General features: G+C 42.3%; 1 protein-coding gene across 5 annotated transcripts; it reads left to right on the forward strand.

Moving 5' to 3' along the window:
* Positions 1-91: 91 nt before the first annotated feature.
* TMEM169 (transmembrane protein 169) lies at positions 92-18,058 on the forward strand. 5 transcript variants are annotated; one of them, XM_054069895.1, is made up of 5 exons: positions 92-231; positions 3,157-3,268; positions 4,588-4,701; positions 11,772-12,202; positions 13,641-18,058. In XM_054069895.1, the coding sequence occupies exons 4-5, from the start codon at positions 11,899-11,901 to the stop codon at positions 14,261-14,263; spliced, it is 927 nt and encodes a 308-aa protein (XP_053925870.1). In that variant the 5' UTR covers positions 92-231; positions 3,157-3,268; positions 4,588-4,701; positions 11,772-11,898; the 3' UTR covers positions 14,264-18,058. The 5 variants fall into 5 exon arrangements, with proteins under 5 accessions (XP_053925870.1, XP_053925868.1, XP_053925869.1 ...); XM_054069894.1 differs by lacking the exon at positions 3,157-3,268 and having other exon boundaries at positions 95-231; XM_054069893.1 differs by lacking the exons at positions 3,157-3,268; positions 4,588-4,701 and having other exon boundaries at positions 93-231.
* The last annotated feature ends 6,325 nt before the right edge of the window (positions 18,059-24,383 follow it).

A 24,383-nucleotide genomic window follows, 5' to 3' on the forward strand; every position in this document is an offset into this window, starting at 1 on the left:
CAGCTCGGCACGGCTCGGTAGAGCGCTGCACGGCTCGGCACGGCTCCGTGCAGCTCGGCATGGCTCGGTAAAGCGCCGCACGGCTCGGCTCAGCTCGGCTCAGTAGAGTGCTGCACGGCTCGGCTCGGCTCCGTGCAGTTCGGCACGGCTTAGCATAGCACGACTTAACACAGCTCGGCTTGGCACAGCACCGTTCGGCACGGCTTAGAACAGCTCGGCTCGGCAGGGCAGGTGAGGGTGGCGGCTGTGCACGGGTCGGTCCCCTCGGCGGGGATGGGTCGGTGGGGCAGCGTCCCGGCCCCTCGGCAGCCGGGCAGCAAAGACGCTGCCCCCACAGCGCCTGAGAGGCGCTCGATGCGCCGCCTCGGGGCGCGGAGCCCCGGGAGAGCGGGGGGAGCCGAGCTGGTCTCCTGCGAGCGGAGAATCCTCTCTTTGTCGGGAAGAGGCCGCGAAGGCTGAGGTGATGCTATTCACCATGTCCCCAACATAGCCATTTTGTGCTAAAATGCCTTTGTAGTGTGTTTTTTTCCACTTAAAATATCTCCCTCGCTAAGCTCAGCGCAGTTATCCAGCTGCCGCAGGGGACAGACGGCGTTATTTTCCTCTCCATCCCACGGTGAAGTGACAGAGCATCTTTGTCCATTGCAGGTGATTTTAAGCAGCGCTGCATTGCCCAGGAGCGTGTGGGCACCTTCGGTCTCTTTCCGGGCATCTCCTCTGTCCTTTTCAATAGAAGAGATGTTTGAAAGTGTATCTCAGTTTTGCCTTATTGTTTTTGCCTTAGGGGAGGTGGCAAATGGGAGAAGAGAGTGAGGAAAAAAATGTACGAATGGAGGTATAAAAATGGGAGAATCCTTCAGTCTGTTTTGGTTTTCTCATTTGTTAAATGAATTTATTTACTTTTCCCAAAACATATTCTACGGTTTAGCACTTCAAATCGGAGACAGTCATAAGGTCACATCTTTATCCTGAAGTTCAGCGTGTTTCGAAGGAAGCTGTAGACCCTCCTTCTAAACGTAGGGAGGGGCAGGCATGGAGAAGTTAAGGTATGTCCTGAGTCATCCAGCAAAGGCTGAGGAGATGGGACTGGACTAACACAGGGCTACTTAGGCCGGTGAGGCAACCGGTAGGCAAAGTTGCCTTCCAGGTGGGTTAATGTTTGCAGACTACTTTAATATTTTAAAGCATGGTATTCCTTTCCAGAGGCAAAATGTGGAGCGCTGTGGATGACGCTGCAAGACTTGTTTTCCCCCCTGCTTTAAATTATCGCCTACAGTCGGAGATTCCACAGATCCCCATTAACTGCCTGCGACTGCCCTACATATCTTAGGCAGGCCGTATGAGAGAGATCATTAATTAATCCCAAGGAGAAGCACTCATCTGTGCTAGTGAACTAGATCTTCATATTCCAACCCGTCAGCCATCCTGACTGATCCATGGGACACTGAGGGAAATCCAGTGGGCCTCTCTGCTCACATGACTGTCTTGATTTCAGTGTTCTTTGTGCTACAAAGAGCACTATCAAATGATTTTTCTTCACCATCAGGATAAATTGCTTGGTTTTTAGAATTTCTCAGTAGCTGTAGAAGCGCTATAATAAGGGGCTGAACACATGAATTAAGATGCTGTGAGTGATGGGTGGGAGGAGAAAGAGGAAAGGCATAAAGAGGAGAGTAAGGAGGTGAAAAAAGGAGACATCCATTCCTTGGCATTCAGTGGAGGAGTAAACCCTTCTGGTACAAAATCTATCCACAAAGAACCGAGCTGATATAACCACCGCTCACAGATTTTTTTCACCAAGGCAGTGGCTTTTCTTCACTGTCCTGAGGGTTGCCTTTGAACCAAGGGTTCAAAGTGTACCTTTGTGTGAATTGATTTTATTCCAGTGGCTGAAATTCAAAATTATTTAAGCTGAAAAGAAGAAAATCTTATTAACCGAAATAAATTTTAATCTTCTCTTCCTCTTGCACTTTCTTATTCGCAAAGGAATGTTAGGGTTTTTTTTATTGGTAGCATTAAAATATGTTGGTATGCTACTGCATGCAGCCATAGTGGTAAATTCAGTAAGCAGAAGGCTCTTCTTACATATTTATGTTATTCTATAAATTTACTGTTCATATTCTTAATTTTTATGTGTTAGGAAAAGTGTTTGGTTAGATACTGAAAAAATAAAAATCAGCTATCTGTCAGCTTGCATTTGAAAGAAAATAAATCTGCATTTAAAGCCTTGGAGTCTTTGTTTTCATTTTTTAAGTTAAAAACCACCTGAATTTTTTTTTCTTGGTATATCTATCACTTAAAACATCAGCCATTCGAAAATCAAAATGACATTTAGGAAAAAGAATTCATCAGGTTTTTTTTTCCAGTTGTCAGATCCTTCAGAGCTGTGGCATTAGCACGTCATTCTTCAGCACCTACTTTTTTATTTATAGATGGAAGAAGAAAAACTAGATTTCCTGTTTTTACAGCTCCCAGATTGTGTCTTGGCTTTGAATGAACTAGTTCAGTTTGTTGAGATGAATAGGAAACTGCATTTTCAGAAAAGGCTACTTTTGTCAAAAGCTGATTTTGTGCTTTGTCAGCCTATGGCTCAGCTATTCAGCTGATGACATCTGCCAGTCCAGTACACAGCCATTCTTTAAAAATCCGTGCAGTGATACGTACTGCCTTAATAGTTCCTTATAGCCTGCTGTGCTTCAGGGTGTCTGTGCCCTCCCATAGCTTGTAATCCATGTTGGCAAGGGGGAATGGCTCAGAGTTGTTAAATACCAGCCTGATGCAAGAAAACAGATGGCTCCAAACAGGAGAAAAGCCTCCATGGGATCCCAAACCTGAGAGGGGTGTCCCTGGGGCCAGCAGCCTCACAAGGAGGTAAGAGCAGATTTAATTAAAAGCATCTCAGTGCCAGAAATTAAACCTAAAGGTGACAGATTATTTGTGACAGAGGGTTTCTGCTAGTCAGCCTTCAGAAAAGATCAGACTTGCACTCCAGCTGCTTCTGCTTTCCCAGAACCACACTCTTACAGAGTGAGAGTTCATATCTTTCATGTAACAACAATCACTTCTTCCCCCTGCCCTGTACCTATTACAAGAAATGCCAGGACTGAGCTAAAGCCAAATGAAAAACGGTGAGTTTCTCTTTCGTCACCTCTCTAGACCTTTCTGCGGGATTATGCAAAGGCCTCTTTGGAAATCACTGCTACTTTCACCTCCTGCCCATGTGTTCTTTCTTGTGGCTGTTTCTCCTTTCATGATCTCTCCCTGGCAAGTGAGACACTGTTTGTTGTTTTCTGGTTTCCATATCAGCACAGCTCCTGGTCAGCCCCAGCTGATGGTCAGGCTCTCTGGTCGGTTCATCTCTTTAGGAACTTCCTCTCTAGAAAGTAATTTGACTATCAGTGGTATCTCAGGGGTTTGCAGTCTAATTAGGAGTTAATCAAGATTTTTAAACCTTTCATTACTATCCCTAGGAATTTCATTCCGATGTTTTAAAAAAAATGCAGGAGATACCAAAGACAGAAACCCCTGCAAAGTAGAGTTTGTAGTGGTGCAAGATGTAAAATATCAGCTTCAAACAGTTTGGAAGTGGGATGTAGCCAGCTTTTCTAAATAAACACACACCCTGCTAATACACTAGTAATGATACTGAAGCATTCACTTGTCTGCAATTGAAAGTTCTGCATTTTTAATACCCTGGCATCATGGATCTGTAACTGCACTCGTATCCAGTGGAGAGTCCCCTGAGCCAACTAATTCCTGCTGCTGGAGATACTGTCTAAATATCTTAGATTATATTTACTGTGTAATGCATTAAGCAATCCTAAAGCACTCCCAGGGGAATCTTCCAGTTCTCTGTCTGGCTCTTCAGCACCTCCTGGGCTGTAGCTGGGTGTAACTCAGAAAGCTCTGCTGTGAAGCCCCCAAATATCTTGCCCAGATAATAACCATGGGATATAGTTTGGTGATGGTATTTTTCAGATAATCCTTTCCAGACTGGATTTACAGTTGACTGTGTTTTCTGTTGGGCTGCATGGCTGCAACTTCTTGCTCTCTGATTGCAGGTGTTATCTGTGTGGTTTCTACTTATTTTGTCTGAGTAAAGCATTGGCTGCTTGGTCTTGCCAGTGCAGAGCAGGAAAGGAGAGGAGACCAAACCGGTCAGAAATCTTTTTGAGTAGGAAGGGAAGGAAAAAATGCCTGAGGTGCTAACCCAGGTCCTAGCTTTTAGTTGTTGTAAAGGTTAGGGAAGAGTCCAGCATGCATTAAAACATCCTGGCATGAGCACTGCATGATTTCCCAAGGAAAGGAAACTGAGGTCTTGCAGTCCCTGCCCGCCAGGTCTCTAGCCAGCTCGGACTGTACTGTTCTTGCGTTAGCATGAGTGCTTCACGCCCACCACCAGTGTTTTGTGGCTGTGTAGGCTGTGTAGTCTGTGGACATAGCAACTCCCGTTGTTTCTTACTTGCATATGTGTGTGGGCATACACTGTGTAAAAGGTGTTTTCTCTGCACTCTGGAAAGGGAGGTGAGGGGCTCAAAACTCTATTTTCATGTACTACATACTTGTTCCGTTGTTACTTTTTTCTAGGCCTCTGCTTGGATGCTTAGGGGAAGCACACCACCAGTTTGATGTGTGGAGTAACCTCCTAGTGCATCTTCCAATCCTGTTTAATGTAAAGGCTTCAAACTGAAGATGAATCAGGTATTATACTAATAAAAACAGATGCTACACCTGATCCCAGCCTACGGGCACTGCTTTGGAAGCAGGATGCTGGGTTTGAGTTGGTGGGACCTGCTTGGTTCACCTGTTCCTATGGTTACTTCTAATCCAGCAGAGACCTCATGGATGGGCAGGAATTAACAATGGGCATGGCACCTGCCTTTCAAGGTGCAGTGTGGTCTGCTTTGGCAATTGCAGATGCAAGAGGTAGAACAGGGGAACAGAGAGAACATTTCTCCACTTTGAGATTTCTCCACATTGAGATTTTTTTGCCACAAGGTTTTGGGAAATCTGTTAAGTTTATTCAAGATTCTTATATAAAGCACTTAGATTGCTTTGAAGATTCTAAACAAGCCTCCATTTCCAAGTCATTCTCCTTTTAAAGCCTTGGTTCTCTTTCAAGACTAGTGCATGTGCTATGCGTTGACATTTTTCGCATAGTATAATAAACATAAAGAAGCAGATCTCGTCCCTGTAGAGGCAGTGGGAAGCTTTGAGTCCTTTGTCTCAATTTTTCTTTCTTCTAGCAGTCTGAACAAAAAAGTGGAGACACAACAGGGAGACAGCACTTCAGGCTTTCACTCTAAAAAAAAAGTTGAGCAGTACAGTTTGGTTTTTTTTAAAAACTTGGTAAGTGAGAAAATCGATTAGGCATTTCATGTAATATAAAATAAAAATGCACAGATATTCTTGTATTCTGTTTTCCAGCCTTCAGTAATACTGATCTACACAGCAGTTATTATTCTGTGACATTTGAAAAAGTTATGAAACAGCAGAGGAAAATAAAAAGAACTGATTCATAAAACAGATACTTTGTAAAATGTCCTTGACTTTAAAAAAAAATCCTTAGAAAATGTCATCCAGAAACAATTTAGTGATACTTTGGAATGCTTCTCTTCGCTGCTTTTTGTTGTTGTTGATTTGGCTGTATCAGTAGAATACTATCAGCAAGCATTTGGGTGTCTTATGGAAGGAGGCAGGGAGAGCAAGGGGCCTGAGCCAGCCAGCATGGCACCAGGAGACAGCAAGCTCTTAATCCACACCAAAACAAGTCTCGTCTTGCTGCAGCTGCAGCTTCAGTGGTGGTCAGCCTACGCAGGCCTGGGTCACGGTGCCAGCGGGATTGGTTCAGAAGCCGCTCAGCAGCATTAGCGTAGGGCAGCGCTGGCACTAATGCCACCTGCCAACAGGCAAGAGCCTTGTGGCAGTGATAAGTCAGAAGAACTGGAGAAGGTTGGGTCTGTCAATGCCTGCCTGCAGAAACTGTGTCACTTGCCCACTCTTCCTTTCACTTTTAACTTGAGCTTTTAGCACCCTCTGCTCCTGACAGGAAGGCTTGGGGCAGAGGGGGAGCTCCATTAGCAAACACCCATGCAGGTTTTGGTGGCATGAATCATCTGTGTTATTCCCTCTGCTCTTGTGCTCAGGGCCATCTTCTGCCTCTGGCAGCCCAGCTTGAGGTCTGTTCCTTCTTGGATGCATGCTCAGAGCATGGTCATTTTTCTTGTCTCTCTCTCCAAGAAATCGAAGTGTTTTGAAGCCTGTGGATTAAGCAGGGAGGGAAGGACAGGTGTGATCTATGGGCTTTGCTCTTTGCTTTCTCCTACCTTGCTGGGATGATATAGGTGGATGTTTCTGTTTGTGCGTCTTGGTATTGTTATACAGGCACCTAAAGCAGCCTCGAATCTTCCTTAGATGTTCTTTCCCCTAGGTGTAGCTGCATGGTGAACCTAATGAAGGAATCTGTCTGGCTGAAAATAACATTTTATTCTCTTTTAAAATGCAAAAGGTTTATTTTCAGATAATCCCCTTGTCAAGCTCACCTCAAACTGCACAGACTCTCATATGGATAAGGAGGGTCTGTTCTTGCCTTGCCTATTAACATGCCGTTCATCACAGCCTTGAGTATTTGCTCGATTGAAGTAACTGTGTCATCTAGTTTGAGCTATTTTGCTGTGAAATGGATACAGACATTGTCCTCTGTTTCAGCAGGGCATGGCGAGGATGAATATGTGAATGATCCTGTGGAATCGTTCAGGTGTTTTAAACAGATCCAAAGCTGTTGGGGAGTTCTACTGTTTGCCCTCTCCTGACGCAAGGTCTGAATTAAGTGTGCTTTCTTATGTAGGTCTTGCCATATATTTTTGTAGGGTCTGGGGCTGCATCTCCTGCATTAGAACAGTGTGTTTTGTCATAACATGATTGCCTATTCACAGACAGATATGTCCTGAACAGCTGGACGCATGTGATACCATCTATTTTCCACGTGTACCATCTGCCAGCAGATAACCCCTTTAAAAATACTAGGGATTGGAAACAATCCTTTGGTAATGTGCATTCTTGGAAACACACATGTACATGCCCAAAACCAGACGTGGGTTTGGGTGGAGAAGGGATTTGGGATGGAGAAACTAGAGTAAAAGGAGCATGCAAAAAAAGGGTCTGTGGGTGGGAAGCTCACTCTCACGGTAGGTCTCGGGGGTAAATTTCCCCTTATCTCTACCCCATCCTAGGTAACTCACAGTGCTTCTAAAGCACAAATTGTTTTTTATTTCTGCAGATAAGCCCTACATGATGTGAGTGAAAACACTGTGCCAGTTCTTTGCTGTGTTGTACATTTTGTGTGACTATAAAAATTGATGCTCCTCGCTGCTTACTGTCTACATTTTTTCCTCCCATGTCTGCTCTGAGCAGTCATAAAAAGGTTACTGGTGCCATAGCAAGAATTTAAAATCAAGGATTTTATTAGCTTGCGGGAAGGCTCTTCCTTCCTGTCTGCATCCAGACTAGATAATTTCTCTTCTGTTAGAAGCAGGATCAAGCCCTGAAAACCAATGGAAAAAACCTCCTTTGACCTAAATGGTGCAAGGCCAATGTTTTAGGCTCCTGTTTTATGTCAAAGACTAATACTGTCATGGGAAGTGCAAGCAGTATTAGATTTCCTGCATGGTAACAGAGGACCGTGCTTCTAAAAATTCCTCTGCAGAGTGTTTTTGCAGAGTTGTCTCCCCATGGCTCTCCATACTTTTTCACACAGACATTAATAACAAATTGTTTGGCTAATAAACTGCTCCCTGCTATCTCTGAAATCTGACCATTTCTTTTCTTTCTCTCCCATGGGCATTTCTTAGATTCCTGTCTTCCCCTGTGTCCCACATGGGAGACATCACTAATATTAGATGCATGGCAGTTGTCATGCTTCAGCTTCACAGCGAGGTTTTTAAGGGGCGAAGACCTCGGTGTATGGCCAAAGGAGTTGATGCTATGTACAGTTGTATAGTGCTGAGGGCTGACCTTGTTCTTACAGGACATAAAGAAAAAGGAAGATAGAAAAAATAAGCTTTGTGTACACCACGTGATTTCTGCAAGAACTGAATCTTTGTTTGCAACTATGGAGAAAATATTCCCAGGAAAAATGGGACTATGGAATGAACCTATTTGATTCATCAATATCCCTGTAGTATGTAGGGCTGATAGTGCTGTTTTGAAGTGCTGTGTTCAGAAGGTCTGGATGTGGTGGCAGAGGTTAATTCGGCTGCTCCACTGGCAGAAACAGATGAGAAAAGAATAAATATCTACTGTGAAAACAGGCATAAGATCAGGAGGGATCTTTGTGATCTTTCAGTCTGACTTCCCCCTAGTACAAGCCCACATTAACACATCTTCTGGTCAAGTACTGCTCACCAAACTGCTGCCAAGATATTCAGTCCAGATCTGGAAGTTTCCAGTGATGGGACAACTTTCCACAGCCCTCAGTGATGTATGTCAAGTGACACCTACCCACTTTTTAAAACACCTACCTAACGTCTGCCCTGTATTTCTATCTTCCAGTTTTTTATCTTATTGCATCCTCCTCTACTGGATCAGAAGGATCTTCTTCACCAATTTTTCTGATGTAGACAGTTTTCACCTCTTTGTGCCTTAAACAGAGTAATCTGAGCTACTTCACTTCTTTATCCTCAAGGCTCTGACCCAGCCACAGCAATGGCACTTCTTAGGGGCTTGCCCCCCATTGCCCATTCCCTCCCCTCTTCTCAGCTCAGGAGCAAGAGAAGATGAAACTGAGCTAGCACCACTTGATAACCCTATTGTTGAGGTGTTTCTAGTCCTGGTGGTAACTCACAGTGGCATGGGAACATCAGACATCATAGCAAAATCATTTAGGTATTATAGGCATCTTCCAGTCATTAATTAGCATTCTGCCTGCCTGGTGAGCACAAGAACTGGACACAGGCTCCGAGTAACAATCCTATCTGTGCTGCCTTCAACAATAACATCACCTTGATCTTCCTCACACAGTCAAGGTTCACATAGTCCTTTAAGATTTAGCATCACACCATTAACTGACATTAGCTTATCACCTACTGTGTGTTTAACTAAGGCCTCAACTGGATAAAATTCTAAGAAAAAAAAAGCCCAACTACAAATCTGCCTGTAGCTTTGGGTTATTTTTAAATGTTACTGGCAAGTTGTCCCCTTTTCAAGGCAGTAGGGACTGTGCATGGATGCACAGGAATCTAATCCCAAATCAGTTTCCATGTTTCCAGACTTTTAGTAGATGTGATGCAGCAGTGATACTTTTGGCTTCTCTGTGACTCCAAGCCTGCTTTCTTTTCACCACCTCTGGGAAGGAATCTCACTGTTGTCTCAGGGTCTTGTTAGGCTCATTCGGGTAAGTTTAAAATCTCATAGAGGCAAAACATGAAATTTTTTTGTTGATCGTCAGAGAAAAATGTTAAAATGAGCTTATTGTACCTCCTGGATGAAACAAAGAGTTTTATTCCATAAAATAAATTTATTCAATTTTCCCATAAAGACATTTTTTAAAAAACACTGAGTGAAAGCTTATGTGAATTCCACTGGATGTGAAGAGATCTTGGAGACCTGACAGTGCTAACACATTAAGAGCCAGAGCCTGCTGTCTTTGAACTCAGTGGATGGTTTGCTTTGGAGTTAAAAGGGGAAGTGGAAAGCAAAGCATTAGATTTCACTGTGAAGATGCTTCCATATCCTATTCTTCTTTTATATTATGGCATGTGGAAAATGCCTGTCTGCATGCTGCTTCCAAACAGATGTAAAGGCCGTGTTTCTCAGGCAGAGAAGGTACCAGAATGGTATTAAGGAATAGCTTTTCATTAGCTCATTTATAGATTTTGGGGTGGAGGGAAGAGGGGGATGAAGGTGATGACGTGCTTTTCCCAGAAATCCAAAGCTCTCTAGGAAAAATTCCCCTCTTGTTTTTGCTCATTCTTTGTTGAGGTTGGACTTTGGTATGGGAGGAGAATGCACAGGCAGTGATCTCAAGCAACCCCTGCACTCACCTATGCTTATTTTGTACACCAGCGTAGGGCATTCATTATCACCACCTCTCTTTATTCTGCTTCCATTGATAAACAGTGGAATATTTAAATCAATTTTCTTCTTGGTAGTTCTAAAGTACATTTGACACTGAAATGGAGGGGAGAGTATTTGCAGTTAACTTAGTATTTTATAGAGTTGTTTTCAAATAAGTCTGCAAATTTAGGCATTTGCAGGGTGGTGTAAACTCAGATGGCAATCTGAACAGTCTATTCCCAGCCATGCTGCAGAGCTAGCCGAGATATCCCCTGCCCAGTGCTCTAGAAGTAGACCAATGTTTGGGGTATGGCAAACATAGATTTTTAAAAATTCCATTTAATGTATCTTCTGATCATCAGGGAAGATTTATTTTCTATAATCAAAAAAATCTAAATTGTTGAGTTCTTCAAAGCCACATAGAGCCAACTGGCCGCTGTCTTAGGTGTTAAAGTGATCCAATTAAAAATTATGTGTACGAGGCATAAATAGTTGATCTAAAGTTCTGTGAAAGATTTCAGAACGAATCAGCAAAACCTTATATCTGTGGGAAGACCGGGACCATGCTGCCAAATCTAAAAATGCTCAACTTTTTTCTAGCATCTGTTCAAGTAAAACAATTTCCCCACCACTGTGTGGGCTATAAAGTATGATTAACTGTGTTTCCTAGTTTCTTGTTAAAGACATGACTCAGACACTTAGAAGCTTAATTATTTGTCATGTGCATCCCTTTAAATATAAATGTTGGTGTAAGTGTTCAACAGAGCTCTTCGGAACTGTTAAAACATTATTCAGTGTATTCAGATTTGTATCTAAATACTTCATGAATACCTGGCACAGTCAGTTTCTTAAATGTTATGAAATCTGAGAACCATTAATCTTGCATCTTCCATGTTCATGGAATAGGATTTGTCTTCCTCAATACATGTTTAATTATAGTGTCACTTGATATTGCTGTTAGTTTTGCTTGAATATGGGGTAAAAGACTGAGCCCTTATATTTTTACAAAGATTTGTGAAGATTTGGGTTGTTTTCCCTGTGCAGTCAGAAGACATTGCTGTGGTTTCCAATTCTCCCTCCAGTGAAGTCATCTTAATAGTAGTTCTGCTTTAAATGCACTGTATGTAATGTATTCTTAAGGTCTGATAGCACTATATAGCACTAAATTGGTAATGTCTGAAATATCATTCATTGTGACATCATTTGATTACATTTTGTAATATCTTTGTAATGGGCAGTAAATCAGAAGATGCTCAAAATGAGGAAGGCTGGCACCAAGATAGCTGTTGTAATGCAGGATGAACACAGTGTTCCTGCTGCAGTCATCTCTAATCTAGGCCAATCCCTTAAATCAGTCAACTTATTTTTCATCTATGGTTTCATTTCTTCATTCTCATGCATGTGGGCCAAAACTATTGTCTTCCTCAGCATTGCAGAGGAATGTTAAAACCACCCAGTAGCTGTGCTTCTTTAATTTCTTCTTATAAATGTTAATACTCTTTCCAGTAGCATTGGTTTGTTATATTTAAAATTGGAACCTGAGAATCAGGATTATGTGATATTACAAAACATGTATCCATGTAACAAAATTGATGTTCAGGACAGTAATAAGGATCTTCAGCTGATGTTTAAACCAGTAACCCTTTACAGGGAAATTCTGGCAATTTTTTCTGCTTGTCAAGAAAAAGACACTTTTTCAGTCTTCTCTTTTTTTTTAGGCTGGGAATGGAGTGCATAGTGGATGTCAGCAGTGGGACATCTTACCAAAGAAGCATTCATGGCACCATTATCTAATCAATGACTTCTAAGGGGAGAAGCTGTTAGATTGGAAACAAGTGCTGCAAGATGCCAAGTGAGGTGCTTGAGAGCAGCAGTGGGATGGAGGAGACTGTGCAGAAAGAGAGCAAGTCTGGAAGCCAGAGCCCTCGCCATGGCTCCATGAGAAGGGCTGGGGCAACCACTGTCACCTTTGATGGGGAAGCCACTATGGACCGGAGGAAAAAGAAGAAGAAAGAGTCCCGTCCTGAGTCAATAATAGTGTATCGGTCAGAGAATGAGAATAAGGTGGAAGAAGAACAGGCAGATGAGGAAGGAGGGGAGAGGAGCTCTGAAGAAGGCTCCAAGTTCCTGGGTCAGTCCATGGCAGATGGTATGTATTCCTGGGAACATCTACTTTTGATAAACTGTTTTTGATGACAGCATGCACTGAGGTCAAATGGAAGTGACTGAGGGACCAACCCTCTCCAAGGTGAGGAGAGCTTGAGTTCATAAATGAAAGTGGTCTGAAATAAAAGCATTACAGCCTGATTTGAGGGTGTCTCCTGCAGTTCTTTGCAGAGGTTGGTTATTGCTACGTCCTTAGTTTTAAATGTCAGTGCTAGTTGGGGTTGATCCAGAAAAATGCTGAGTGTGCTTTAAGCCAATGATTCTGTGATCAAGCCCCTGCCCCTGCCTAAAACAACTGCCTGTTAAGTGAAAGGATGGAAGTAGGTGGATTTAGTGGCTCTGTTTGTTACATGGAGTTTTACTCATTATCTAGGATTTTCTGTTGCCTTCTGTTTGCATCCTCAGCACACCTTCCTCTTTAAGAGTGATTAATTGGCAAGGGCATCATGGGGCATCTCAGAATCACTTTCACTTCTGATGTCTGTTCTGGATAACCTTGCAGGGAAAAAGTGTGGGAGGCAGGTCCTGTGTGTGCTGGTTGAGAGGTTCTTAAATGTGAATGCATACTTCCAGTCCATCAGCCACACCAGATTCCCCCATGATAAAAACCCCATCCTTGTTGCCGTCCTATTTTTGTGGGCCACTTCAAAATGCTCAGACTCCTTCTAAGAGCCTCTGATGACCTCCCAAGCTAATCAGAATTAAGACCAAGAGGAAGCATATTTTAGCCCCATATAAGAATTTATGGCCAGTACCACTGCAGAGATCATCCTGAACCAACATCACTTGGAAGCTAAGGCAATCTGTTTGTGGTTTTAACACATATTCCAGCGCTTTCCTGTTTGGTGCCTTTGTTGATCCCTTAAAATGTAAATATATGAGAGTTTGTAAGGATTTTCTAAACTTTGAAAATTAATTTGTATTGAGATACAGTGCAAATGTAAAGTGAAATGCTAGCTATTCAAGTATAACCCCATGTGTGGATGTGCTTATTCCAGAACAAGAGTCCTAGTCATATTTATCTAATTCACCCTGAGCATCCATACTGTTCAGGAACAAATCTATCAGGGTACCAGAGAAAACCGACATACCATTTTTTATCAGTCACTCTGTCTCATCTCTTTCTCATATACTCCTACAGCGCTTTCCCTTCACTTATTGTCCCCATTAAAGATGCTGGAGTCTTCTTCCTTGGGATTTCTGCCATCTGGAATTCCTGCCTTTTCCTTCATTAGGTCTTCCATTTTATTGTGTGATAATCTTCATACTGCATTGCTTCTTGCATTACATCTTTTATTAATTTAACTATAATTCCATATTCACTGTCAAATTGTCTTTGGGTTCTTTGGGGTCTTTCTATTTCATGAAATACTCCACACAGAAAATAAATCTAATTTAGATGAGTTTATGTCTGTTCACAGGTGTCTGGAACATGCCTTTAGACAGCCGATATGTCACCTTGACTGGAACGATCACCAGGGGAAAGAAGAAGGGTCAGATGGTGGACATCCATGTCACACTAACGGATAAAGAGCTGCAGGAACTTGCTAAGTCAAAGGAACCTCCTAAAGAGGGTGTATCTGAGAAGAAGAAGAAATGTGATGTTGGACTGGACAGAGGACCTCATATCGTCCTCTGGACCATCATCTGCCTCCCCATCATTTTTGTAGTGTCCTTTGTAGTTTCATTCTACTATGGAACCATTACATGGTACAATATCTTCTTGGTGTACAATGAAGAGAGGACCTTCTGGCACAAAATCACCTTTTGTCCCTTTCTGATTATCTTCTACCCAATTATAATTATGGTTGTGTCTTTCTCCCTAGGCCTGTACTCAGCTGTGGTACAGGTTGCATGGTCCTTTGGGTACTGGTGGCGTGCTGTCAGGGATATGGAGAAGGGCTTCTGTGGCTGGCTCTGCAGTAAGCTGGGTTTGGAAGATTGTTCTCCATACAGCATTGTTGAGCTGCTAGATTCTGATAATATCTCAGGCAGTCTCTCTGGCAAGAGCTCTGCGCAGGGGGTTGAGACCTCAGCAGTCTGAGCTTTTGTCCTGGTTGACTATTTTGTTCATATGTGAGTGGTTTTCACCTAGAAAATAACACACTGATTTTTTTTTTAAATATATATATATTTAAACACAAACTTAATAAATAAAATATTGGGCTGAGAGTGCTCTTTAAATGTCACAGAATGCGAGAGTGAGAGCTTTGCATGTTCTGGGTGGGGAGGCTCCATGGCTCTCCAAGGATTTGTCATCTGTTTTAGCTAATTACAGCTGCTGAGAATAGTGAGAAAATCCAGGTCTGTGGGTCAGACCTGTTTGTGGGGTGCAGAGATACATGCCTACAAGTCCAATTCTGTAAAGGCAGACTTTACTTACAGGGAATGGGACATAACAGTGACCTGTCAACTCAGTGAAAAGAAACGGGATGACCTCCAGGAGCTAGGAAATCATTCAGAGGTGAAGGCTAAATTGCAAAACAAGATGTTCCTGCAGTCTCCCTAGAAAGGGTCCTTTTCCAATTCTTCTGACAAGTACAGCAACTCTTCTAGGTAGGCTAACTACTTAGGCACCGTCAGAGTTTGAAAAATAGGCCACTACAGTAGCTGTGCCCAGTTTTTCAGTGGGAGAGGACAGCATAGCCTCCGACAAAGGCACTTGAGCTCTACACTGACCTGAAATGCACCCATCATATGATGGAAGAGTCAGGCTTGCTCTGTAATTCCATATGTAGGGACCTGATGGGCCTGTTACCAAGCACACTCAGGTGACTGCTGGTGCACAGATAGGACCTTAAGGCACACCTGCTTAGGATACACAGTACATAGATACACTGCTAGGAAGGAACGAGCTTTGGGAGTCTACACAGTGTGTAGTGCAAACAGTTGTATTGTAGGGAAAAAAATCTGATCTGAGGCAAATTAATCAGTTTACATACCACTGCATTGTGGGTGTGAACCTGTGGCACCTATATTTAGAGAAGTGGAGTGGAAAGTGCTTGGGATGGGAAGATCTCACTGAAATGGTCATTCTGTTTTCCAAGTTGCTGTTATGGAAGAGCTGCTGGACCTTCCCTTTCAGAACAGGGTATCCGTGAGCCCATGTCTGTTAGTCCCAGTGCAAACTGAGTTACTGCCTCAGCTCTGGAAATCTGCACCCCATACACATTTCCTGGTTAATTAGTTATTTATATGGAAGAGTAATGGATTGTACATCCTCCTCCTCTTATGTCTCATTATCATAATTTGTTCCCTCCTTTTGGGACTTTGCACGGCATGTTAGTGGGCTCCCAGACCAGGCTGAAGTGGCCACCATATGCTGGAGAAATTTTAATAGTCTGTTTAAAAAAAACGACTAGCAGAAAAGTTCTTTTTCTAGATTGATTGTAGGGGTTTGGGCCTAAGGAGGACACAAGGAAAATGAGGGAGATGTATAATGGACTTTGATGGGGACTGAGTTACATGTCTGAAACATATTTAATTTTCTGAGTGCTCTAGTTCAGCTGGTGCTGCTAGAAAGTCTGGCTTAGCCCCAACCCAATGGAGCCCACCATTTGCATGCATGTAGGTAGATAATTCGTAATGTGCAGTCAGGCTGCAGAGTCACTTACATCTACATAGGTGTTTCACTTCCTCAGTTTTCTTGTCAGAGGGACCTGCTCTAGTTTTAGGGTGGTAAAGAGAAGCATTCAGAAGCTGGATTTCATAGGAAATAATGCTTCGTGTTGCATTTCAAGGATAAGGTCAATACTACACTTACTGGCTGTCCTGGTTAGGACATCTGGGAACCTGTGATGTATAAACAAGTCCATCCAATGTTGTAGGCTTGACACTGAGAAATAAGTCAAGTCCCTGCTGCTTTCTTGGTCCATTCCCTTCTGGGAGGTCCAGCCAAAGCAGCCTTTTAGTACTGGCTTGAGGATTAATCGTGTGAATAATAGTGTACAAGCCAAATAACAAGAACAGGCCTGGCCCCACACTTTACTGCCAAAACAGAGGTGCTCCCTGGGCATAGGTACAGCCAGGCTATGTGTTTGCTGTTTCCTGATGCACAGCTTTCAGTTTTTACTAGCTTAGTCTTAAAGGGCAATGACCAACTTCCAGCAAAAAATAAACCAAAATGAAATAGACCCTAACCTGTAAGGCAGTGGCAGGTGATTCAGTGGGCGTCAAAGAGTTTGACATGTGCCTGGGACTGATTCAAGCAGTGCAATGCTGTTTCAATCAGGGAGCTTGGTATACCTCTGAATTGATAAGCTGAAGATAAGTCGTGCCAGTGGTGGCAGTTTGCAGTGACCCAGCGCAACCACCCTGGTTAATGCTCCGCCATATGGAAATAGCAGGCTCTCACATGGCTGGGGAGTGGGAAGAAGTGATGCTTAACAAATATTAATGGAGAAGGAAGGTCCACTGGCAAGTATTCTCACGTTTTGCCTAGAGGGATGCTGCTGGCATGAAAGGAGTGGATTGTGTATCTTGGCTTCAACATGTAGCAAACAAGTGGGTTTGGGGGAAGGATGGCTGGCAAGTGTGCATTGCTGCAGAGCGAGAAAACCCAATTCAGCTGTCACCGCCAAACAGCAGCTGTTCAAGGCTAGATGAAAGGCTGGGGTCAGTAGCACAAAGAGCTTTCAGCTTACAGAGGGCTTGAATGATAAATACCAGCTCATTACAGAATACAGCCATGTGAAATGTCTGCTGAGATGCAGGATTTGCTTTCAGGATGGCAAACAGCCTGCCAGAGTGGAGACAAAACCAAATCTGTGCCTCTTACTGATATGTAGACACAAAGGAGTGTCAGAGAAGTTGTAGTACCCTCTCTTTGCCATGGCAGCTATGCTTCTTGGTTTGGAGGCCACCTTTTGGGGGACATACTGGGACAATCCGTGGTGTGTTTTCTACTTCTTTACACTTAACCAAGCTTGCTTCTACTCCTGCCAGAGTCAGGGTGTTCTGCCCTTGATTTTGGTGGGGGTAGTTTAAGTTTGGGGTTAGTTCTGGTGCTATTTTTAAAAGTTTTATTCACAAGTTTTATTTCTCAAAATAACTCTGGATAGCTTTTGCTCTTGCCTGTTATCCCCTGGAGCGGTTTGCTTGCTGCAAAATATATAATTGTAATAACAGATAAAAAGCACAATTTTTTGTCTCCCTCTACCCTTGCTTTCAGAAACTCACAATTGATTTTCGCTTATGTGCCACTGTCAAACTGCAAGGAATTCCAAGTATTCTAATTGTTGAGTGTGTTTCTGGCTGCTCTAGTCGGGATGTTTTTTTTTGAGTAAAGAAAATGTATGTTTGCTCATTGTTATATTTATTTGCATTCCCTCTTCCCATCCTTGCTGGCCTGAGTGGAGAATAAAGGCTTTAGAGGAGTGTTGTTCTCCTGCTTCTACTTGACTTCGTGTTAAAAACAGTGGTGTGGGATGGACACAGTTATATAGCTAATAATTAACTACAGGTCATTATCTTTGAAGACCCAAGTGGGTCTGAAATGGGTTTAAGCTTTACCTCTTGTTAACTTCTGCCTAACCAGAACTGTCATGTGTCTGGGCTCTGGGTTCTTTGTTTTTACTTCATAGTGCAGAAATGATGACTTTTTGATTTAATTTCACTCATTGGGTATCTGTCTGGCTTTAGAAGGGTCATCATGTTGGCTTGTCTTAATTACTAAAGCATCATTTCCAACAGGCAGCCACTTAATGATGAGGGAAGGCTTTTTTTCTGTATGTTTGATAACAGGGTAAATTGCCATGGGGTTAAAAAAAAACTCCTAAGCATCTTTTCACATAAATAGCGAAGTGTGGCTGCATTTGAACAGGCAGCCCAGAAAAACGAGGCTTGAGGGGCTTTCATGGGTCCCCTCCGGTCACCTGGTTCCCTTAACTTTTAGTCTCCCTAATTTATTGTCATTGCACAGTAGCTGAATTCTGTCAGAATGCATTAAAATAAAGAGAACATTTGAGTCAGGGCAACAGTGTATTTGTCCGTGTGTTAAAAAAATGCCCTTGCATTAAACCATAAAACCTTCCCGCAAAAAACAGAGCAGCTAAAATTTGTTGCTCTTTCCATCCATTGAAGTTAGGTAGGCCATGGGTGAATGTGGCCTGGAGCCCTCTAAGATACAAAGTTTCTGTGCAGATTTGATCTTTCTGTCTCAGGCTTCCTTTTTCCAAATATTTCTTCACGCTGGAAATTTAACTTCACAAGATCAAAAATGATAAGTAGTGAATTTGATAGTATCTTCCACCTGGTAAATAGCATAAAACCCCACTTCCCAGGCAACGTGTTCCCTCACGGCTTGGTTTACTGCAAGCTCCTCCATCAGTAACATATATTAAGACCAATATATTTCAAGGTGCCTATGACTATCTTCACATGTACACCAAATTCTTTCAGTGATAAGGTAAGTGAATCAATTATTTCTACCATAAAATAACAGCAAATTTACTCATTGTGATAAAACACAAATGTAGCTTAATTTATTCTAGTCTGGTTATCTGAATCACCTGCAGTTGTGATCATAACAACCCCAAATAACATAAGTAAACTGAATGTTTTCCACAATGTCTATGCTGGGCATAAATCCAACAGCTCCTGAGGTAGTTGGCCTAAGGAGACCATGCCATTTATTCAGTCTTTCTTCCTAAATTACATTTCTTGTCCTAAACGATGGAAGTGTCAGCTTCTAATGCCTTTTGCTATGATGTATTTAAATTTATCTGTAGCAAGCCTCCCTTACAATTACAGGCACTTACTAGAATATCCTTCCATCATAAAGGAGGTTTTTGTTAACATTTTAACCAGGTGAAAGTTACACACAGAACCAATAAACACAATCAGTTTTAACCTTCATTTTTTCAAATGCTCTCCCCTGTGACTTCAGAAATGAGCAAAACCGATCCCTTGTATCTGCATGCCGTAAAAAAAATAAGTTAAATATTTAATATAGCAAGCAGTATCATTCTAGGGCACATGTGGTTTTATTGCCAAACGACATCTCAGTTTTCACCAAATATGTGTTGGTAGAGCTACCTTTAGTGACTCAAAGCAGATAATACTGACTCCTCTCAAATGTGATTGCAAACCACTGAAGTGGTGTAGTCTAATACTGAAACAGGCTCTAAAGCAAGAGTTTCATGTGGTGGTGGTGACTTCAGCCAGCCCCACAATCACCGCAAGATTGCTCTGAGGCTCCTATTCCACCCTGAAATCAAGTCTCTTCATGGCTAAATTTGCCATTTGTTTCAACAAAAATTTATAAAAATTTGAATGTCTGACTTGTCTAGTACAAAAAACCTGCAGAAATCAACAGCTGAGATTTCCTTCCCTTTAAGGAATTCCTGCAAAAAATAACTGTCAGAGCAAACATGACATATTCTTCCCCTGCCTGTCACATATCTGCTGGTGTCATGAGTTAGCCACAAATTACACAAAACCCCACAAACATAATCCCTTCTTTCCTCTCAAATAGCAGCTTCCTCCTTCACACTGCGGCTTTGTTCCCCAAAGGTGTGCAAATTGGGAACTCACAAGAATTAAAAGCTTTAAAACACGATGGCCCATCCTCCATATTTGCAATGCTCCATTTTTAAAGTGCATTAGGCTGATATTTCTCTAAAGATCCAAACTTCTATCCTTTTAGGTTGATTTCAATTTACTTCCAGGTACAGGCAAACAAATAGGGATTTAAAATGAGATCCTCTCTGCCAGCTTAGGAAGAGCCTTGTTCAGCAGCTGAAAACTCTCCCCATCCCCTCCTGCAGGCTGCTTGGGTAGATAAAGAACAAATCTCTGTGCTATGAGGATTAAACAGGACCATTAGCTAGTACGTGTGTGCGCACGCATGCATACATGCATGATGCTGGTGGGGGGAGGATGAAACAGGGAGGATACTAAAGGCTTATCCTTGTGCATCCACAAAGCAAATCCTTCACACAGTGAGTCATCCTAGCTAGCTTGTCCAGAACAATCCCACTGCATGAACACGCTTTCCGTAGATGCCAAAACCACAGCTGGGTGGCTAATGGCTGCAAACAAAGGCTTACTGCACAGAGAGAGGTGAGACAGAGAGAAAGACTGTGAAACTAAGAGCACGTAGAGCAGAAGACAGATGAGGTTCTGCTTCTGTGATAACCAGATCTGAAACGGCAGTAGTCAATACAAGACTTCTGGTCAAAACATTGGTTTTTTTTGCTGTGTCCAATAATGACGTCTGTGTTTTCCCCCAGTTTCTAATGTGCTGTTTCATTTTCTTGGCGTCTACTTTGTACTTAGTACTGCTTCCTAAAACACTGGCTTTAACTTTTTTCAGACACTATTTGATACTCTTTTGCCGGGCTGTGCTTTTCCCAAAGGAAGAATATCTGACACGAACTCTCTGGTCCTCTTCAGGAACCCAGGTGCTCTTGAGTTCATTTGAGCCAAACTATTTCTATTAATTTTAAAGAAAATCAGGCCCTACACTGCTGACAGTTGTCTAAAATGTAATGAAGAAATCATCTGTTGTAACGGATTTAACGACTAATCCAGAAAAGTCTGCCAGAGCTATTTCAAGAGTAGAAATGTGTCAGATTTTCAGTTGCTTAGCAATGGGAAATATTTCACCTCTCATGATACCAGGCTGAGTGGCCCTCACAGTGCCTCCTTCAGAAATCATTTTCTAATCCACAGGTTTAGAACTCGTGAAAACACCACCCTAAACAGAAACTCAGATTAATACATTTTAGATGTAGCAAGAAATTTTTAAATGTACCTTTCCTGAAAAGTGTAATGTAAAACTATATGTACATATATATGGATTGTTGGTTTTATTTTCTGACTTCTGCCATACCTGTACGCAGAAATTCGTTTGAAATTGGTGCTGCTTGCTGGATGCACGCTGCTCGATTCTCCAGGCTGCACGGCTTCCTCTGCCTCGATGACCGGGATTGTGTTGCCCTCCAGTGGCTGAACTGACAACCGTGGAAAAAAAGCCCACTGCAGTATTTTTTTCTGCCTTAGAGATGCAGCCAAAGAAGTCTACATACCATGAAAGAGAGATGGCAAATACTGAGATGATACATCACGCTAATTTTTAATGCAGTCATATAAAATCAATCCCTCCCTGTTCCTTACAGGTATGCAATCTGAAGCAATATTCAACTAATCAATCACAGGAGCTCATGCTATTCTTTCTCTGGCATGCCAGGTTTACATACTGGGGCATGTGAAAGCATTTAATGAGAAGTCAATCCAACATTTTATTTTGCCTTTATATTTCAAGGTGTGGCTAAAACCCATTTGCACAGACTGTGCGCTAATACAGGCCACTGTAACATGTAAGTACTTCACATTTTTTCTTTTGCAATAGTATGTAACATAAATGCTAATAAACTTCTATGTGGCAACAAAGACACATGGATTATAAAACCTACAAATGTCTATTAAGTCTCAGTGTCCCTCTGAGATGTCTTGCTGCTGATTTTCTCAGAACATTTATCATAAGGCATTTTCTGTGTTGAAAGTGAAGCTCCTTTCATGAACACTTGCAAGTGCTCAGCACTTGCGCAGATCTGACTGTATCTCGGAATAAGCACTAAGAAAATGTAACTCACATAACCAGTGCCTGCGGGTGAAAGACTGATCCAGCGATTTGTAAATAAGAACACAGTGAACCTGCTGAAAAAAAACTCAGATAATTTAATTCTTAAAATGTCATTCACTTACCATAATCATAAGAATGTCTGCTTTTGCTCTGTCTCCCAATTTTTGTAACAAATGAGGCAACAGTCTTATGACTCCTTTAGCACACAGCCCTGATTTTATTCCAATATGTATCGAAGGAGCCTAGCGCACTGCAGGACAAAATACTGCATGGGGAAAAAGGGTTGTAAACAGCTTGACTTGTGACTTCACGCTTTCTCTCTCTGTGGCACTTACCAAGGCCTCTGATGGTGTATTACTGCCTATGGAAGTTTTTACTCTGCCAGAGAAATGTGCGTTAACTGGATAGTCTGGAAAAGAGGAAGGAACTGTAGTTAGAGGAAAGGGAAGGCTGTAGATTCAGCAGCTGGAGTCAGGGGGCAGCGAGGAGGAAAAGCAACACTGACACTGTCTTTTGGAAAAGGATCTATGAACATGGGGCCTCAGAGTCTCTCAGCTCTGTGCAGAAGGGGCCATTTTTGAAGTATTCCGTCTGCTGTGTGCTGCTGTGGGACTAGGAGTTGTTGGTATGCTGGTTGTGTATCACTTGTGACCTACACATTTGCTGCAGTTTGGGAGCCCCTGAGCTAGAATGTGCCTGGCAGGACACAATATATTCTCATAGCTCATGACCTCTCCTTACTATGATTTTCTTCTGTGTTTTCAGGCAAGGTTAGATGGTGTGGTACAATCCTCTCTATTTAGCTTTCTGATTTTCCTATCACAATTATTTCCTTATGTTTCCTAATAGACTCATTTCCTTCCACTGCACGAACTAAGCCAAAAATGGACAGAGCAGGTAGACCAACAGATCGGAACTGTTAAATCCCAAGAATGATTTTTAAAAATTATTTTTCAGTGTATTAAAGGCAGATTTTTGTAATGTGACAAATGTTCATGCATTACAGATGGCCAGAGGACAAACCCTGTGGACTTACAGCTGATCCTCAAATACAAGTTTTGCTTTAGACAGTGGAACCAGTGTTTGAGAACTGTTCCCTGCAGGTCTATTTCACAGAAGCAACCACACAAAGACAATGTGTTTGGATTACATCTTTTGGGAAGGATCATCAGGAATCACTAGACACACATCACAAAGACTACTGTTGATCTGCACCACAGTTTTGGCATGCACCTGCAAGCAGGTTTTTGGGAAGACCTCTTGGGAGAAGACGACTGTACACAGCTCATGAAGCCCAATGCAGGAAGACGCTAACAGATGTGCTTCTAAGCTCTGCTTTGCTTTCGGTGCCAATTTCCTGTCTACTTTATCTTTCAGCTTGCTGCCAAGCTGGTACTGGTAGAAATACAAAGCCGACTGGTATTACAGTGTCCTTGCCATTCTTTGTTTTTCTCTGTAAGAAATTCAGTTCATAATTCCTAAGTCTGTTCATAATTCATAAGTCTGCAGTTAGTGCCCACATCTATACATGAACACAGAGGAATGCTAGGCAATAGTTGCAACACTAGTTCTTCTTTGGAAAGTATCTATACCATGTATCTATTTCAATAAAACTATTGGTCTAGATCCCAGGTGGCTATGATATTCTGCTTTACACCAGACATTTATCCAAAGTTTTACCCTGTAGGCAATTTCTCCAAGAAGGAGAAAGACCAAGCTATCTGTCTACTTTTACATCAAAGCGATACACTTTTGATCAGAGCTGGGTCCCAGCTGCGAGCCTCTGGATATTACATTCCTTCTAGCAACAAACCAAGGAAGTCATTTTCCTTGCCCCCTTGTAAAGGCCTTGAGTGGAGTAAAACAAGCGGCAGCCCCCTCATTGCTGCTTCTCAAGACCATACTTATTTAATCCAGGCTTAGTTTTTTGGGGGTAAGAAAAGTAACCAAAAAAGCAGTAACCAGAGCCATGAGTAAGAACCTCACTGGGACTGAGGTCTGACTTGCTTTGTTGCAAATGAGATTACATCAGATCACCCTGGATGGTGAGTCTTCTGAGGTGTCACATATTTATTATTTATACCCTGAGACTGATGTTCTGTAAAACGGAAATGGCAAATTAATCAGAAGCATCTTTTGGCAAGCATTTACAAGCAAAGACCTTCAAGCCTTAATCCAGGCTAACAAAGCCTCAGTGCCCCAAGATGGAGTTGATTAGTCTGCTCGGACGATTACCTCTAAGGGAGCTCTGTGCAGACTTGTGAAGGAAATGATTAGCCAGTTTTCCTTTGAATGGAGGAAATGAGGAAATTTGGCAGCATGAAGGTGCAAAAGGGGGAATGTTTAGGTTTATTGTTTGTGTATTTTGCCAAGAAAGTTATAAGACCACATTGATGCCAGACTGAGAACTAACACATGGGAAGACAAAAGATGGAATTTTGTTGTTACAGGTGTCTTTAGTTTTACTCAGGCTTTGTAAGGGAATAGAGGTACTGTACCTAGGCTGGGCACACCAACTTCCCTGCAAATCAGAGGTTCCTAATTCATACCCAAATTAGGTTTCTCTGGGTAATATTCA

Source organism: Cuculus canorus, chromosome 6 (assembly GCF_017976375.1).
Source record: "Cuculus canorus isolate bCucCan1 chromosome 6, bCucCan1.pri, whole genome shotgun sequence".
NCBI classification, from domain to species: Eukaryota; Metazoa; Chordata; class Aves; order Cuculiformes; family Cuculidae; genus Cuculus; species Cuculus canorus.